The sequence below is a fragment of the Diabrotica virgifera genome, chromosome 1 (assembly GCF_917563875.1).
Source record: "Diabrotica virgifera virgifera chromosome 1, PGI_DIABVI_V3a".
Lineage (NCBI taxonomy): Eukaryota > Metazoa > Arthropoda > Insecta > Coleoptera > Chrysomelidae > Diabrotica > Diabrotica virgifera.
The window spans coordinates 152,119,422-152,139,889 of record NC_065443.1 but is presented as its reverse complement, the minus strand read 5'-3'; the positions used below and the strand labels follow the sequence as shown (position 1 = coordinate 152,139,889).

General features: G+C 33.8%; 1 protein-coding gene and 1 long non-coding RNA gene across 5 annotated transcripts in view; one reads left to right on the top strand and one right to left on the bottom strand.

The window, feature by feature from the left end:
• Positions 1–20,173, top strand: part of LOC126881253 (sporozoite surface protein 2-like) — a 91,250-nt gene extending 71,077 nt beyond the window's left edge. For all 4 annotated transcript variants that reach the window (XM_050645413.1, XM_050645406.1, XM_050645427.1 and 1 more), the window contains exons 3-4: positions 9,592–10,713; positions 19,938–20,173. In XM_050645413.1, coding sequence (XP_050501370.1) covers positions 9,592–10,713; positions 19,938–20,065 — 1,250 coding nt within the window. In that variant the 3' untranslated portion in view covers positions 20,066–20,173. The remainder of the gene's footprint in view (positions 1–9,591; positions 10,714–19,937) is intronic.
• On the bottom strand, positions 4,596–6,127 carry LOC126881261 (uncharacterized). Its single transcript, XR_007696774.1, has 3 exons — positions 5,894–6,127; positions 5,519–5,833; positions 4,596–4,708 (listed from the first exon to the last, which is right to left on the bottom strand). It is a non-coding gene; the product is annotated as an uncharacterized LOC126881261 (long non-coding RNA).
• Positions 20,174–20,468: the final 295 nt, after the last annotated feature.

The following is a 20,468-nucleotide window of genomic DNA, read 5'->3' as shown; positions in this document are numbered from 1 at the left end:
ACACTATATACGTAACATTTTGTTAGGCGTACTTTAAGAGCTAATGTTAAAACTTTGCTACATAGGACCTTTTTCATTTTCATAAAATTAGAACGTGCTTTCTCGATTCTGACTTTGATTTCTGCAGAGTAGTCATTATTTTTGGTTATAAGTGTTCCTAGGTAAGTGTACTTTTTTACTCTTTCGATCTGCTGGCCCTCTACTATCAAGATTAAGATTGTTTCGTTTCCACCGGTACAAACCTGACAAACGGCAAACAAATTTAACAAATTTTTCCTCATATATTAATTTTTTGCTACCGTCAAGCTTAACAAGAAAGCGCTGTTGCCAAATAAAAATATATGGCCATGGAGCTTCATCATTTTAGGCTAGGGTAATAAGGCAAAAATATACCCTGTTCGTGACACTTCAACAACCAGAGTACTGAAGCGTTTCTTCGACAGGTAATACCTATACGAACAAATTGTTAATACTATTTCCTGCGTAGGATCCGCCGGCCATTTTTATTTATAAACAATTTAGTGTCAAAAAACGACCTTTTTCTTTTTTTTTTTTAATCAATGGATAACAGTGAGAGATGGTTTTTTTGGTACAAACGTCTTCGAGAGCATGAAAAAAGCTTTAAAATGGCGTATTACAAGGTTTGATATACTCATTGTTAATATAATTGCGAAAAAATGTCGGAATTGCAAAAAAATTAATTACCAATAACTATCGTAAAAATTAGTGCACAGCTTTGAAATTTTTGTCAAATGAGGGTTCTTTAGCGCTTAAATGTGATAAAAATTTCAAGACGATTCATTCAATTATTTAAATTATATTCAAATTATTTATTTCAGAGCCTTTTTGCAATAACATAAGTCAGAAAAAAATGATTTTAGTACCATTCTACAGGTGTCAACTGAAAGAACATGAGCTAAACTTTAAAATTGGTTTAAAAAAGTGAATAAAAAATGCATTTATTAGTAATAAATATTTATGCAAAAATATCGTAAATTTTTTATTATAAACTTTTTGAATAACTTTTTTCAAAAAACCTATTTTTTACCTTGTTTTAGGTGCACAACTACTAAGTAGTGTTATGTATCTAATAATTGATAAAAAATTGTAATAAATATATATGTATACACCGTTCTTAGGCGTCAACGCCCTTCGGTAGGGATCTATGGAGCAGTATCACCAAGCCGGAAGCCCTTATCCCTTCCCGTACCGCTCCTCCATAGGCCGATCAGACGCCAGTATATTCCAGACCAAGCCGTAGACTCTATTGAGTTTTATACTACGGCCACAGTATATAGGTTTATACAACAATCAGTATAGTCACTTGCCGTGAAGTACGTTATGAAAAAATGTTCCATTTTTCCCACTGCGCATCGAGACCTTGCAGCCGGACGCAAGCGCATAACAGCGTGTGTTATACTGCTCAACATTATTTTTGATACACTGCTCGAAAATAAATAGGACAAATTTGAAATAGATTTTTCGAAATAAGGAATACTTTTCTACAATTAACGTTTACGAAGCTCTTGACAATTTATCGATAGTTTCATAAATAATTATTATTGTTGTTCTGACTAAATGTATCAGCTTTAATGGATTCATTGAGATTATGTACCTACTATTTTCAACTAAATAATTTTTTTTATATAAACAAAATTTTGGTCTAACAATGGGCTCTACTTTATCTTCATTGGTCTTCTTCTTCTAATGCCTACTCCACTAATGAAGGTTGGCTATAACCACTGCAAATTAGTTTCATTATTAGCGAATATATTTATGGATTTCTAAAGAAATATTGTTTTCACTCAGTTTTGAAAAAAATGTGAAAGCGTTGAATTATATACGTCCGTCTGTCCGTAAACACAACTCCTCAGTCATTAAACCAGATAGAATGACAAATGAGGTGTCGGATGAAAGCTTATAATCCGAGCTTATAGATTCTTGCTTTTGTGTCTTGTCTTAGGTGTTCGTTCTTCCAGATTGTGTCATTAAGAGATCCCACCGCTATACTTGCTTTTAAGCTTTTTTGTCGTACTTCCTCTTCAACATCTCCGTAACTGGGTATATCTATTCACAGATATCTAAACCTTGCTTCCTGCTTTAATATTTTCCCATCAATTTCGATTTTACCTCGTAGTGGGTATTTAGATGTCATACATGTGTTTTTTCTGCTGATATTATCATATTCATATTGTATTTCTTGGCTGTTGTATTGAAGATGTGCGTTAATCTTTGGAGATTGTCTTCTGTCTTGGCGATTAATGCGGCGTCGTTTGCATAACCTAATATTTGGAGTTTTTTGTTCCCCATTCTGTAACCATGATCTTTACATACTGCTTCTATTATTTCGTCCATTATTAGATACATTACAGAGCAGTGGGCTTAACGGGTTCCCTTGTCTGACTCGGCTTTGTACTGGTATAAACTGTGTTAGTTTTCCATTTATCTTTGCCTGTATTCGATTATGGAAATAGATGTTTTCGATGGTTCGTATAATATTGATTGGCATGTCTCTTCTATACAGTAAGTGTAAGACATCTTCGACTTGGATGCGATCGAAAGCCTTTGTCAGGTAAAACATAGATATGCTGGTTTATTGTACTCGATGGCCTTTTCTGTGATTTGTGTTAGTACAGAAATAAATAGTACAATACTGGCGTCTACGCTACAAACGCATTCAATATGCTAAGGAAAATGTGGTCTTCACATCAGATGACAATTAAAACCGAAAGACTATTCAACAGCAACGTGAAGACTGTATTACTATATGGAGCAGAAACTTGGAAAGTGTCAAGAAAATGTATTAGACAGATGCAGGTATCCATAAATAAATGCCTAAGGAAGATTCTTAACATTTACTGGCGAAACCGTATATCAAACCAAGAGCTATGGACAAGAACTAACCAGAAACCTATGTATATCTAAGATAATATGCAAAAGGAAATGGAGTTGGATGGAGCACACACTAAGGAGACCTGACACAGACATAGCGAGGCAAGCCCTAGAATATACACCACATGGAAAGAGAAGACCAGGTAGACCCGTAGAAATGTGGAAAAGAAGTGTTGAAAAAGAAATTAATGCTATAGGGCTTTCCATTGATTGTCATTTGCTTCGAGCTGCTGTCATATGTTGTATAATCTGTGTATAATACTAATATACACAGAGATATGTCAACAATAGATCAGGCTAGTCATATGCCACTCAATGCATCGGGGTGTAACGCTGATATCAAGTACGGTGGTCTAGCTATCTTTGTCTGTCGTGCGAGTGTGAGCGTATCTACCAAGAGGTGGGAGTAATGGAACGACAGTTACACAGAGGCGGCAGCCATCATATGCTAGAGAGAGAAAGATAGACCACCGACCCAAACTGTTCCGCGTTACGCTATTTTTCGAACTGGCCTAATATATTCTGTTATATCTATGAATATACACGGATTATACGACATATGACAGAAGCTTGAAACAAATGACTGTGAATGAAAAGCCCTATTGGGAAAACCTGGACAGAAATAAAGATCAGTGCAAAGGATAAGATAGAATGGAGGCAGACAGTTGACGCCCTATGCTCCGCATGGAGTGAAGAGGAATAAGTAATTAAGTAAGTACTGGCATCTACGCAGGATCTTCCGGATCTGAATCCTTGTGAGAAATCTAAAAAACGAAGTACTGATGTCTTGTCAAAAAAATAATAATACATTCGAATTATAAATTATATTTTGAGAATTTCAATTTTATAATATCAATTTTATTTTTACAGATATATTCCCTACAAGCATTTCAAATTCATCCTTAAAATAAAGTTTAATAGGTACATAAAATGAACTTATAAATTTCTGTTTTGAAAGGGTTGTAGATGCTCATCTATACCTACTCAGCATCTTATTGAGAAATCACAGAATCGTAAATATACAGTAATGAGCACTCACACTAATAACCGGCAAAATAACGCAAAAGATGGAAAACATATTAACTTGTGAGATAAAAAGAGATGAAACTGGTAGAAGTGGAACTTATCGTTATAAACGAATAAATTAACATAACCTTGGATAAGAGTTTTAACCTGCTAACTCCATTTTTCACTTTGAGTGATATTGGGCTAGTTTCTGGGTCTGTGTATTTTCATACACCACCCCACAAACCCGCCGACATTAATGTAGTTTGGAAATAGCTATCTCTAAACTACAGTGGAACCAGCGGGCTTGTGGGACATGGTATGAAGGTACACAGACCTAGAAACTACCCCAATATCACTCACAGTGAAAAATGGAGTTAGCAGGTTAACACTCTTAGCCGACGATAACATTACATAGTTTCCCACCTTTGTGACAGGAGTATTTTATAAAATTCTTCTGTCACAGTGACAGTTCTCATACTCATCTGATACGTCTAAAGGTGGGAAACTATGTAATGTATTGTTAATTTATATGTTTATATCGATAATTTCTCTCAGTTTCATCTCTTTTTACTTCAGAATGCATCCCATGTTTCCCATCTTTGGCATTATATCCCATATTTTGCCAGTTATTAGCATGCTCATCACTGCATATTTGAATTTTTACACATAGTATCTTAGAATCCCTTGGAAGTAAATAAATCATGTACCTAGTTTTATTTTCATCAATAAATTCATGAAAGTATGACTGATGTTGAAAATTCATTTGACATACTGGCAAATAATTGTAATTCCTTCAGAGGAGATGTCCCTAGAAAGAATAACATATGTTTTATATTAAAATATATCAAAATCATATTGATTAGCAGAATAAATAGAGTTTTTAGGTTTAATTCTCCTCATTCACATAATTTAATACCAGATAATGCCGCCCTACTTCCATATGCTAATGACCTAGTTTTTTATATAACAGCCTAAACCCCATTTTGGACTCCATTCACATTAACCAATATTATCAGATATTCATGAATAGTGTCACCACAATCTTCTTTAACAACATACTATTCTTTCATAGATCTGGTCGTTATCACAATATAATCCCATATATACCAAAAATTCATGCTCGAGTGAGAAATTGGAAAGCCAAGCAAAGGATAGGAAAGAGTGGAAGCTGATTCTGGAACAGGCCAAGACCCACCATGGGCTGTAGAGCCAATGCTGATACCTAAAAATGAACTCAAATATTTAGTGGTCTTTTTATCCCGCAATCTTAACTAGAATAAGCATATTGAAAATATAATTGGAAAAGCTATTAAAGGCATGGCTGTGCTGCCTAGTAAGACCCATATAGATTTTTGAAGCATCTTTATGAAACCAGCACGTAAACAATTATTACAGATTTAAAAATTAGACTCACTGTGGATAGGGTAGTAAGATGATACAACGAATGCAGAGGTAACCGTCTATATTTGTTATCAATGGTTTCTAGGAACATGGTTTTTCAAAACAGATGTCAATGGTTTGTAGAACTTAGATAAAGACAGTTATGTACCAAATTCATGAAAAAAATTTACACTTTCTCAGAATCATCCAACAATTAATTTGAAACATATACTCATACCTTCAATTATATATGTCATAGATTCCCTTAAGGCACTTTGCCACTGGTTGTAACTTCTCAATAGATGTGCCTACAGAATTACAAAATTATCATTCCAGTTTAAGGAAGAACACACCTTCAACTTGAATGTTTAATCTCAAAACATATTTCGTTTATTTTATTTTGCGTTGTTTTGCAACCCGCTTTTCAGTATTTCTGCAAAGGCCTGCTCCTCAAGATGTAAAGTGCATATTTAAAAGTTAATGTAACAATATTGAGGACTGTTCATAGAAAGTTTATCACATTGAATGAACAATTTCTTTTCATTCTGCAAACCTAAAACGACAGCACGTCAAAAATGATGTCAATGATATTAAATAGAATTTACGTTCTTACCGATTTTCATCCATGGGCAACAGGAAGAAACTCAAATTTTTATGGTGCCTGGAATTTTGCCACATAAATAAACACACATTGCCTTTGGGTTAAATTCATCATAATCCCAATTCAAAATCACCAACCTTCTTAGAAAACTGGAGAAATACCACAGTAATGCATATTAAATTCGCAGTAAACCAACTTAACAAGTGCAAAATATGAGAAAACAATAATAAATAACTCTAAATAAACAACTGTTTGTTTATAAGGTTATGTTTGGAATAAACATCTTAGACAAGGAAAAAAGAGAGGACGGGTAACACCCATTTAAAACACACGTTCCAAAAGTGAAGCCAGTTTTTGGTTTGTTTGTCACCAGAAACATGGCGGTCACGTCAAAAATAACAATGGGTTGCCAGTGGTGGGTGTTCGTTGAAGGTTAAAATTTCATAAAAAATAAAGTAAATCATCATCTAAAATTCGTAATAAAAACATATGTATGTATTGAAACATATGTAGGTAATATGAGCAACTTAATAAAACATTTACCGTACACAAATTCTTCATTTTAAATACATTTCATGTTTTTATTCTAAATACTCAATGCATAACAATACCCCAAAGATACGTCGATGATCAAAATCTCTGGTGTCAGTTTGGCTTCACTTTTGGTCAAGGATTACTCGTCCTCTCTCTTTCCTTGTCTAAACCAGATCTACTCACTGTTGCCAAATGTCACCAATTTAGATAGTTACTTGTGATTAATTTGTTTGAATACATTCAATCAATGAATCAATAATTAGAAAATATTGTTTTTCAAATTTTATACAAGTGTGTACGTAAAGGATTTTACCATTTATGAATTTAATTTTCAGATTTTTGAAAAAAATCGATAATCATAATTATTTTATTATAATTTTGGAATATTCTTTATCGGAATATTTTAAATCTTGCAACAGCAACATTTTCCTCCTAGTCTACTACGCAGTCTGCTAGGAGTTTCTGCACGCGCAGGAACCGCATAAAAACTAGAGTGAACTAACTGGTTCGTATAAGCAAAAAAACTGTGCTACGGCGTTGGCCTTTTATTAATTTCATGACCTAGCTGAGGCTCGAACCAGCGACCGCAAATCGCAAATCCACTAAACTTGTCGATCGACTGAGCCCCAGCTAACTGGACCGTCAAGACCGACAATAAATAAATAAATAAATAAATATATATAATTTATTATATAAAAAAAATAAAAAGTTAATATAAGGAGAAATTGACTATAATTTTGCATAATTATTTATTACTAATAAATGCATTTTTATTCACTTTTTTAAATCAGTTTGAAAGTATAGCTCATGCTCTTTCATTTGACACCTGTAGAATGGTTCTAACGTCATTTTTTTGACTTATGATATTGCAAAAAAATACTCTCTGGGATAAACAATTTGAATAAAATTTAAGTACTAATAGTCGAGGAAATGAAGCTGGAAAAATGGCAAAACCTCGCAATTTTTTCGTCCAGCATCAATTTGTACAAAAATTTGGGATTAGGCTCATTTCACCCTCTAGTCCATTTTCTATATTGAGCCGTTGTACGCTTTTGGTTTTTTAAGGGTGAAAACCACCCCTAATTGTAAAAAATTATAAAATAACATTTTAAACTTTAATATTGTCAACATTTGCTTCTTATTAGCTACATAATGATTGTTTTGTGCTTTAAGATATAATATACCGATATTTCAACCCTTAAAACCACCCTTGTTGGAGCTATATATGAAAAGTTTACTTATCCTAAAAGAATCATTTTGGCTTGCATCAATTTACATAAAAATTTGGGGTTGGGATCATTTTACCCTGTACTTTATATTCTATATCATGCTCAAGAGCGTTGATTATTTTTAGGGGTGTAAACTACCCTTATTGTCAAAAATTATATAAAAACATTGTAAACTTTAATACAGGTAAAATTTGGTTTTGACTGGTTAACTAATGATTGTTTTATGCTTTAGGATATAATATGATAATATTTCAACCCTTAATAACATTGCAATTTTTATAAGTATACAATTTGATCTATACAGAAAAAAAGAAGAATTAAATAATTACAAAAACATTTATTTACACAAAAATACGAATTTACAAATATATAAAAATACACATACAAATAGTTTTTTAGTCATCCAGTATACGAACCGGCTCTGTGGTATTAAATAGGTACCCCTCTATAAGGGGACTACTTATTCGAATTTTTCGAAAAAAAAATTAGTTTTATAAACATAGCTCCTTCATTTTTGGCGATAAAAAGTTTTTTCAATAACAGTATTGTAGGATTTTTAAAGAGTAATAAGACTGTGTAAATTAAATTCCGTAAGATCCCTTAATTTTTAATGGAGGTGGGTTTAAAGGGCTCGATTAAGGGGATGTTTGCTCGTAAATAGATGTTTTAAATAGCTATATCTCGCTAACTGTTCACTGTAATGAAAATCTATGCATAAAGAAATTTTAGCTATTAAAAAATGTACAATTTCGTAGTCAATCATTTTTTCGCATCTCCAGTATTTTCGGAGATATTTTGAAGAAAATGATAAAAATGCAAAATTGCAAAAAATCAATTTTTTTTAAACTCCAATTTTTCTAAAATTAGGCCTTTTTGAATAGGTCAAACTTCTTGGATGTATTGATAATATAAATATAAAAGGAATTACAGAAAGGTAAAGACCAATTTTTAGTTACAAGGGCAGTTAGGGGGTTGTTTTCACTGTTTTTTCGTAGCGTAAAATAGGTATGTACCGATTTTTTTATCATAAGTTGGTCAAATTTTATGCTAGAAACTTTTTATTATTTTTTTTAAGATCTTATTGTATGCTTGAAAAAACGTCATGTAAGATTTCCTGGAAAAATGCAAAATTTTCCCGTTATTTGGCTTTGATTATTTCAAATTATGCATTTGACGAAAAAAGCTAACCTTTAACAGTATCTCGGTTTGTATTGGTCGTAAAATATTATAGAAAAACAGTTTCGTTTGTGTTACTAAAAGATACAATTTTTATATCTACAATTTTTTTATTAAATGCATATTTTTCGAGTTATTCTCAAAAAACCCTCTAAAAAAGTAGATTTTTCCGTCGAAAAACTGTTACTTTCAACCACGAATAACTCGAAAAATATTAGTTTTACGAAGAAAATGTAAAAAACATTATTTTCTTAAAATTAGTTTTTACATCGATCTACTTTGTAAAAATGTAATAAAAAATTCCCACCCCCGAGATGGGGTGGCAACTACCCCCAAGGTTTTAGCGTACAGCAGCATGATATAGAAAATGATCCTTGGACTATTCCCTACCTTCTGTAAAAGTTTCAAGTAAACCCATGCTGGACGAAAAAATTGCGAGCCAAAATGCTTCATTTCCTCGACTATAAAGAACGCTCATATGACAAAAATTTCAAAAATGTACACTAATTTTTACAATAGTAATTGCGAAATTAATTTTTTTGAAATTTCGACCTTTTTTCGCAATTATATTAACAATAAATGAGTATATCAATCTTTGTAATACGCCAATTTAAAGCATTTTGCATTCTCTCGAAGATGTGTGTATTAAAAAAATCACAAATTTCACTGTTTTCCAATGATTTGAACAAAAAAATTGTTTATAAATAAAAATGGCCGTCAGATTATGTATTAAGTGATTATTTATTTAAATAAATTATTATTATTTTTTAGACAAGAACAAGACTGGTCAGCTTTTTCCAAACAATCCTTTCCTTAATAATGGACAAGTACAAAATACCAACGGCGTAGGAAGTAATATCGGATCTGGTATCCCAAATACTCAAAATCCCAATGGACAGGTACAACCTTTTAATCCCTATATAAATGGTTGGAATTTTCCAAATAATGGTTTTAATCCTAGTGGGCAATGGAATCCAAATACTGGATATCCCAATTATCAGTTCAATCCTGCTGGACAATATCCTTATCCAGGTCCATATAATCCAAATCCAAATCAATTTTATCCTAATGGTCAACCTGTATGGGGCAATAACGGTAATTTTCCTAATCAAGGTACATTTCCCAATGCGAACCAACCCAATACTGGACAGAGTTCTAATTGGCCTTATAACCCCAATCCATATCCAGGACAAATAAATAATGGCCAATACCCGAATGTAAATGGAGTACCTAATTGGATGCCAAATCAAAATACAAATCAAAATCCAGGACACAACCAAGGCCAATTTCCTAACCCCTGGGGATTCAATCCAAATCCAAATCAAGATCAAAACGGTCAAAAACCCAATCAAGGTACTAATATAAATTTGAACACTAACCAAGGATCTGGACAAACTAATCAGCTGCCTAATAATAATCCAAAACAAGGACAATATCCTAATCAAAATGGTCAACCAATTTGGGGTAACCAAAATCCAAATCAGGGAACCGGACAAAATGGTCAATTTCCAAACATAAATAACCAGCCAGTACGTGGAAATGTCTCTCCAAATGAAAATGACTCAAAGAATACAGGTATTGTTTTTCCAGGACCTGATAGTCAAGGTCCAGGAGGTAGAAGTATTTTAAACAGCAACAATAGTACACATGTAACTCCAACTTTGCTTTCTACCACATCTACCACTACTCCTACTCCTAGCACCACTATTACTACGCCAACACCGGGAGCTACGTCATCTACTCCAGAGATTTTAATAACTATTGCTTCAACCACTAGTACTACAAGTAAACCAAACTGTCATCGTCTCACTCATTCTGAGAAACGTGAATTATTGGACGATGATATTGATAAAGAGGAATTCAAGAAGAAATTCAACTTACCAATTTGTGACGGTACGTATTGTGTATATTAAATGTGTAATAGTATAAAAAATATTGAAATCGTTTATAAAAGGTATATATTTATTAAAATCCCTTAAAGGCTAAATCAAGATCACAGAAAGTTTTCGATCTGAAAAGATCATCATCTGTACTGATACACTTTGATCACATGCTGAGCCACAAAAAATACGTAATATAAGTAAAACCCCTTTAAATGTTTTAAAATTAGGATAGCTTTAAATTATTATGTACAATTTAAAACGATGCATGAAATTATCCTAGATATGGCCCTAGGCATCGCATGACTCCCCACACGACACGTGGGTTGTTGATCTGAAGGGAATGTCCTCACAATACGGACGATGGTTACTTGGTTTTTGCAACTATTTTTGGTGGCTTAGCATATGATAAACTAGTATCAGTACTGATGATGATCTTTACAGATCGAAACCGTTCTATGATTTTGATGTAGCCCTTTAAGGGATTTTTATAAATATATACCTTTGATGGGTGCGGCGTAAAACATCAACAACTTTGAACTGTAAAACGTCACGTATAATAAAAAATATAATAACATGGATCATTAATTCAACTTCTCAATAAAATTTAATATATTTATTTTTGTAGTAAAGAAAAGAGAGACGTTCTCACAAACAATTTATTTTACAACTGACGACCGGTTTCGCTGTATATACTTTGCAAAGCATCTTCAGTTCTTGGTTAAAGTAAAATTAAATAAAAAAAACTAAGTTTTCAATCTAATAGCATATAAAACAACATCCAAAAATATTATTCCACATCCTACCAGACTGAAAACAATGGGAACCTTCTCTGGTAACACCTCCGAGGCTTCTACAATTTGCAAGCCATAACGGGTTGATCGAGTTGAAAATTAAACGTTTCCGGTATCAGGAATGAAGACAGTAGTAGTCAATATCATACTTTTTCTCTGCACTTTGCTAAAAGGAGGGTTTGTGCAATTTTGTTAGTTTATTACAGTCAAATCTATCCCACTACCAACTGTATTGGGAATTGTAGAAGAAGAAACACCTGTTGTTATGGAGCCATGGAATCACGATGAGGAGTTTGGCCGAGGAATGATAATTGGAAAGGAATTAGATACTTCTGTCAATGACTACCCAGTGACCATCAATAAGGAGAAAAAAGTAGGAACTTGTGTACCCGTGACGTCCATAATCCGTCAGACGATGACATCAGATAATTCCAATGACCAAGTTTGACCAAATGGTTGCAGTTGCAGGCCAGTCTCTAAGTCAAGTAAAGACAAGAAAATTAAGGAAATTTCTTCGGCGATATCGTGACATATTCGTACCGAAAGGAGGAAAGACTGGAAGAACTACCGTTGCCAAACATAAAATTGACACTGGTAACGCTAGGCTAACTCGTCAAACAGCTCGACGATTACCACAGGAGAAGAGAGGAAGCTGACAGGATTGTTCAAGAAATGAGGAAAGACGGAGTGAACCTTCTACGAACCCATGTGTATCTCTTTTGGTCCTGGTCATGAACAAAGACGAAACTACTAGTTTCTGTGTGGACTACCGTATGTTGAACAATGTTACCAAGAAAGATAGTTATTCTCTGCCTCGGATCGACGACACGTTGAATACATTGGCTGGAAGTAAATTGTTTTCTACGTTGGACTTATTGTCTAGTTTAGACATATTCTAAGTCTGCATATTGGCAGGTAGAAATGGACCCAGTGGATAAGAAGACAGCCTTTACAAGAGGATCTGAATTGTGGGAATTCAACTTTACGCCATTTGGACTCTGCTCCTGCAACATTTGAGAAGACTACGGAAAATGTGTTGAGAGGGTTATCTTGGAAAACGTGCCTGGTGTATTTAGACGACATAATCGTTCGATAGTTTCAGGAGGAACTATCTTTTAAGCAGGGGGCAATATGATGCGATTAGCGCTCCTATACTGCCGAAGATTCAGGCCTATTCATTATAATTCGAATGTTGTAAACATACCGTTTATTATCGGATGATTTATTACCTGTCTGTGTAAATATTCTTTTTGAATCTTCTGATTCTAGGGTTTTCGAAATATAAATAATTTTTAACCAGAATTAGGTTGAATATTCGAGAAGTACTATTTTAGTATTTAAGGAAGCAAATCTGTATGTTTAGTCAGTCTACGATAAAACGGTATCCGATTAGTTTTTTTGTAACGCGGTCAAATAAATTAAATTAGATAAATTATTACATGTGAGTTTTTAGTTATTTGTTTTTAGTATTAAGGGGAAAGGAACAAAATGCAAAATTTTGACTCATGTCAAAATTTTCAATATATTTTAAATGTAATAATTTTTTTCGAATCCTGAGAAAACTAATAAGTATTTTTGAAAAATTTAAACGCAGAATGAAAGGTTACTTTATTACCGAGGGCCGAAAGCCCCTTAGAATGAATAAAAAGTTTCTTTTGAATCAGATATTTGAAATTAAAAATCACACTAAATTTTTTCTTAACGTTTCACCCCTGTAACTTATTAAAATAAACATAATAGAAGTTCTCACGGACTTTCGGCCCTCGGTAATAACAGTGTTTTCATTTATTTAGATGTAAGTTGGAAAAACAATAAATAAAGTCAATTCAAAATAAATAATTAGTTCAAAAATGAATAACCATTTTCAATTTCGTTGCAACACGAAACCACAGCCGCATCATATTCTAGTTCAATCAGAGAGTGCAGGAAGCACCTCTACCGGTTTCGAAACTTATTAGTCTCTCATCAGGAGGTACATATGCTGCTCTCTCTGACCCAACCAGGACAAACCCCGGCGTGCTGTTACGGCTTGCAAGGAACGAAATGGCAGGGATGCACTAGCGGCAACTGCCGGCAATAGACTAAGTTTTCAATCTAATAGCACATAAAGCAACACCAAATATATTAATCTACATCCCACCAGATTGAAAACAATGGGAACCTTCTATGGTTACACATCCGAGGCTTCTAAAATTTGCAAATGTAAGCTAGCAGTTGCCGCTAGGGCATCCCTGCCATTTCGTTCGTTGCAATCCGTAACTGCACGCCGGGGTTTGTCCTGGTTGGGACAGAGAGAGCAGCATATGTGCCTCCTAAGAGAGACTAATAAGTTTCGAAATCGGTAGAGGTGCTTGCTGCGCTCTCTGATTGAAATAGAATATGATGCGGCTGTGGTTTCGTGTTGCAACGAAATTGAAAATGGTTATTCATTTTTGATTTACATGTTTACTCTGATTGGAGTACGAAGGGAACCATTCTCGTTGGAACTCTACCGCGCTGATCAGATGGGACGTGAATTATAAATTGTAAAATTCCCTCATCTTCTTTAGGCTCAGCATCCGTTATGGCTTGCAAATTTTAGAAGCCTCGGAGGTGTAACCAGAGAAGGTTTCAATTGTTTTCAATCTGGTGGGATGTAGAGTAATATTTTTGGTGTTGCTTTATGTGCTATTAGATTGAAAACTTAGTCTTTTAAATAATTGGTGTCTAAAATATAAATAATAGCGTGTAACATTTTCTGATCCTAATCCATCCTATATAACATTGTTTTGGTTTTGTTTAACATCTGCTTTGTTAGGGACAAATTTACTTGGGACAGTCAGCTGGCTCATTGCTTCCATGGTTTTTTCATATTAATTTCCTGGTAGAAGGACTTAATTCCTTGTTTTGGAAATTTTCTTCGATATCTTGAATTTTTCTTCATTGTATTGTCTATTTAACACTCTTCATCCTTTCTTAAAATCTCTTCGTTTTTCTTAGTACTTTCCTACTTTCATTCAGTTTGTTACTACTTCTGTCTTCGATTAGCTTTTTATAACTCCATATATATGTATATATGTATCGGTTTTAGAACGTCTTTCGACGTTGTCCGATGCCTAACTTCCACGTCCTTCTATCATCCCATTGGCCCTCTCTAAGATCCCTTGCACTCATTGCTTTGGTTACCCCTTCTTTCAATGTCTTTTTGGGTCTTCCTCGTTTTTTGCGGTTTGGTGGTACCCACTGCATGATCTTTTTGGGCAATCTTGTGTCTTCCATTCTTTGAACATGACCATACCAAATCAACTGTTTCCTCTCAATGTCTGTCGTTAAGTAGCCATCTATTCCAATTCGTCGTCTTACTTCCTCATTTCGAACTCTTTCCCTACGGGATATACCTAACGATCTTCTAAACACATCCATTTCTACAGCTTCTAATTTTTTTCTGTTGTTCTCGGTTATTCTCCAAGTTTCTGCTCCGTAAAGTAGGCTGTTTTTAATAAGTGTTTCATAGATATTGTATTTTCGCTGTATTCCTATTTCGGAGCTCCAAAGTATTCCATTTAGGCAGCCAATTGTTCTTCTAGCTTGTGTTACCCATATATATGTGCTGCTCATAATGTTGCTCTTGTTATATCCCCGTATGCCTTTTCTTGATATCTGAGCTCGTTTTCCCCCTCCTACGGCAAAATTTATTCTTACCAGTGTGTGGTCAGAACTACAGTTTTCTCCTCTCATGGAGAATTTTTTATTGATCTATTGATATTATCGTTTGATTAAGACATGGTTGTACAGCTACAGGTTGTACATATGAACTATGGTTGTACAGAAGGATCGTGAAGATACCATGGACAGACAAAGTCACCAATGAAGAAGTACTACGGAGGATGAACACAACCGCAGATTTAGTCAACATCGTTAAGGGCCGTAAGCTGCAGTACTTGGGACATATAATGAGGAATCAAGGACGAAGAAGAATATCCTGACTTGCTAACCTGAGAGCATGGCATAGAAACACCTCAACACAACTATTCCTTATAGCAACCAACAAAGTCATCATAGCCAGAATGATCGCCAACGTTCGGAACGGACAGGCACCCTAAGAAGAAGAAGAAGACATGGTCTACCTAATTCGTAGTTTTATCATTGGACCTGCGTTTGTAGATCTCCTTTCCTTGCAACTGCGTGTTTTTTAAGCTGTTTTCTAGTTCAAACGCTATTAAGTTTTGCCCATTTTCATTAGTTTCTTCACGCATACTCTTTGCTTCTGCAACCGACTTATAGGTTCTTTTCCTATCTTTCCATTGAGATACCTCCGAATAGTAACAGCGTAAAAGTTCCTCATTAAACAAATATCAACAATAAATATAATCAACAAATAATATAAACAACAAAAAAATATCAATACCAGGCAAAGTAGATGGTAAAAGAACCCGAGAAAGATCAACACTCTGATGATTAGACAAATAAAGAGCATCACCAATTAATGGTTCTATCTGAGGCAGCACACCACGCCCAGTAGAGAGAAGAATGGATAACAACCATACGTCTAATACGATAACGTCACCACATCCTTAAAAAGGATAGAAGAGGAGGAGGAGACAAATATATTTGTTTTGGAAAGAAACCTCACTAGAGATTCCGTCACTAGTCGATTTTATTGAAAATCCGTCGCTTCAAATTATTAATAAAATTCTGAAGCGTCCTTTGTCAAAATATCATCATTCTCTTTGCCTTTATGTATACGAGTATGTGGGGTCCGATTCTATTATATTTCTCCATAAATATTGATCCGGAGTCCTACCAATATTAATACCCTTTGCAGACACAGGGTCTCTGCCCAGATCGTCTTTGGTCTTTCTATCATAATTCTTCCAGTACTTGCAATTCAGAAATTCTTTGTATTGGGTAATTGTCATTTCGACGTTGAACATGCCTTCACAATTTTAATCTATGCTTCCTCATTTTGGCATCAATTGGTACCACACGAATACTTTCCTAATCTATCTTATCTTATAACTATACTATATAATTAATGATACTGAAAACTATTATTTTTCGTAATCGGTTCACTATTTAATGTTATTATTTATACTTATTTGTAGTAGTAACTCCATCCTTATCTGAAAATGCTAGATAGTCTGTTTTTGTTCTACTCATTGTTAAACATTTTTCCTTAAGATCTTCTCTCCAGGTTCCAGTTCTTGCTCTAAATTCTTAACAGTATTTCCTAGTATCACTACATCATCAGTATAGATACATTAAGCACCATAAATGTTTCCATGTATTTTCTCAGTAATCTGATCCAACACTAAGCACTGAGTAATGATTTCATACTTTTTTATATACTATATCTCAGACTATCTTCGCAAACTCACAGGGGACTCCTTTTTTGTTGAGCATCCACCAAAGAATCTCCCGGAGAACTCTACCACATGCTTTTTCCAGATCAATGAATAACATATGAGTTTTTGTTTCTTTATTCCATACTTTTCCAGAACTGTTGTTCTATAAAGAAAATTGAATCTGTTGTTGACCTGTCTTGCCAAATCCAAACTAATTTTCGGATCGTCTAGCAATTGCTATTTGCCATATTATTATGGTGCGAGTAAGTAATTTTATAGTCCTGTAGTTTATGCATTATAAAACATCTTTGCTTTTGTAAATTGATACTAATATCCCACTTTCATAATTCGATTAAAAAAACATGTCAACCAACTTGTTTCGGTTTTTCCTATAGCTTCTCTCTGCTGAGACACTTCTCCCAAACTCTCATAGCTACTTTACGCGATGCAAGTAAATGTGAAATTTATTGCAGAAGTTCTTGCAGCAATAGAAATTTCATCGTGTGATACGAAAATTGCACAGAAATTTTTATGCAATTTTTTCTGCAATTTGATTATATGTATTTTTAGTAACTTTTGCTTTTAAGGCTACACTGTTTGTGTTTTTTACTTTTCTGTCAACTTCTGATGACATTGACATTCTGTCATCCTCCCAAGCTTGATTATTTACCAATTTTATTTTAATTAAGATTGTAATAATTGACACAGGTAAAGATGAAAGTACAATAAAATGTTAAATAAGCACTGCAAAGTGTAACCTAAGTTTTTAACCTTTATTTAACACGTTGACGGATAGAGCGTCAAATGTATAAGCAAGTGTTGTGACGCTAAGCTTTTTCTCATGAGGATCTTTCAGTGCGTCACAGTTTTTCGATTTCTTTCTAACGCATTAAATTGCATGTGACAGAAAAAAACGCACGTCGGTGATATTCATAACATTTATTCTAGTTGTCAATAGATGGCGCGATAATCGAGAAAAAATTATTTCCGAATTATATAATATATCTACGAAGATAATCTGTACAATTTATAAGACTATGCAAATCAAAGGAAATACCATTTTATAAATGCAATCAACACAATTGATTTGATTTTATGCCAAATTGCAAATAAAATATGACAACTGTCAGATCTAACTAAAATGTCATGTCACTAAAATGTATATTATCATGGACTTACCTTTTTTTCTATCATTTGTGACGCACTGAAAAATGCTCATGAAAAGAAGCATATATGTATTTTGCAAAGTAGAATAGGGAAAATGCAACATCTATAGACGTTGTGTCACATCACATCAATCGAAATTAGACGTCTATAGATGTTCTGTCCGTCAACGTATATTAAGTAACAATTTAACTATATTATGGTAATTATGGAAAAAATGCGGCTGGGAAGGAAATAGAACAACTGTAAACAAAAGCAGGTTATAATCGGTTCGCTAAACTCAGACACAACTGGCTAGTTATTTTAGTAATGGTAGGGGAGCAAAGTATGCTAAATGTGCAGTCACTCGAGCGCTTTGGGGACCTAATGGGTTGTGAAGAGTAGGTCCTAAAACCAAAAAAAGTTAAGTAAAGTTTTCCATTTTAGGGGGCGCTTGCCATTTTTTAATTTAATTTTTCATTTCCAATAATCGTTTTTTCCGACTATAACGCCATCTATCCATAATTCGAAAAAATGTTTTGAATAAAAGTTACTTATTTTTACGTAAGGAATCCAAATCTGCAAGAATAAATGGGTACTCCTATTTAAGATTTTAAAGTAACCCCCCACCCAACTCCCGTGGGGGGTTGTGTTTGATGCCATCCGATAGATTTTTCAAAAATATTAAATAAGTGTATTTTACAGTTTTTCGATCTGATGTTCATTTCGCGAAATATCGCGGGATTCGTATTTAAAATATTAAATTTGCCCCCCACCCCTCTCCGTGGGAAGTCGTGTTTGGTATCATTCGATAGATTTTTAAAACATATTGAGAACATATTTTTTAGTTTTTCGATCTGTCATTAATTTCGCAAAATATTCGTTTTTTTCTTGTGAAATTTTGGGGCTCACCCATTTCCTTACGCCCGGCTCAAATCGCCAGATTTTTGAAATATACACTCTTTTGCATGTACTTAACTTACCTTATCTGATGCCCGGTTGCACCAACAGATCTTAAGCTTAAGTCGAGAATATCATAAGAATTAATATAATATAATTATAATATATTACAATAAGAATACCATAATATAATAATAGATATAATTGATAATAAGGTAAGAATATAAAATGATGGTGCAACGTAAGTGATACTCAAGGGGGCCCTATCTATAAGTAGAGCTTAGCTAAGCTGGAGCTTAAGATCTGTTGGTGCAACCAGGCATTAATCTGACAATTTCGAGTTTTTTTAAGGATAGTTTTTTTTTTCGGGCCCCCCTTAACGAACTCCCCTGTGTTAAGACCCAATATTTGGTAGAGGTACATCTGCAGTGTACCAGGTTTCTCCCCATATGATAATCTGACGCGCTCGAGTAACTGCAAAAATCTCCGCTTGGGCTCCCCTACCATAAGTAATTTTGCCAATTTTGGTAAAATTGGCAAAAAAAATAATTACTAAATAGTTAATAATAACTAAATATTTAGTAATTTTGCCAATGTTGGTAAAATTGGCAAAAAACAAAAAAAATACCGACTAAAATCTCTAGCCAATTGTGTCCGAGTTTAGCGAACCGACTATAATGTTAAATCAAATATTATTTGAGTCTTATTAAGACTTTTGATTTGAGAGTTTCTTCTCTGTTAACTGTCAAAGAAATTCCTGTCTAGTCAGTTCATGTCAGTTTATGCAATTGTTTGCACGGTATAATCACTTTATTGGAGAAAGTTAGTTGCAGCTTATTGTACAAGTTCTTACGCAAGACATTGTGCAAATAATTTCGCAATAACTTACATCTTGTAAAGTGGCTATCATACTTCTCTTGGGATATCATCTGGTCCAACTGCTACATTGTTACACCTTTTTTTAATTTTTGATGTGGTTCACAGTCAAAGTAGTTTATCCGTGGCTTTTTGCAATTATTATCGCAATTAGTTGATGATTTTGAATTATTTTATTTTTATATATTCATATTTTTTAGAGACCACAGATAGGCCTGAAACAACAGTGACCGTTCAAGATCCAAAGAGTATTATTAATGGAGTCAGGTCTAACTGCCCGGAGGGATATCTAGCTGACAAAAGTGGAGATTGCAGAGAACAATATTAGGTTATTAATGTATATTTGTGATATTTTTTGATGAAAACTTCGAATATAATTAGTTATATTTAAATTTTTTTGTCAAATGCTTAACGTTGGAAATCAAAAGAAAAATAATACTGTTTTTCATTGCCATACTACCACATATTGGTTAAACAAATAGTAGGTATATATATTTGTATCGTAGGTATATTCTATACCATTTTATGATTTTTCATTAATATATTACTGCCCAATTTTGAACATACAAACATCTTAAACCTTTAGTGAAAAGCATTTTGGGAGTTTGTTTAATTTTAAATATGGCTAAGATTCTTGAGAGAGGAATAAAAACATCCAAATCGCTTCCTCCCAGAATCTTATACCTAAGGGTTTTGTTGTGTTCTTGATTGGCGAAAAAATCTTTAGATAA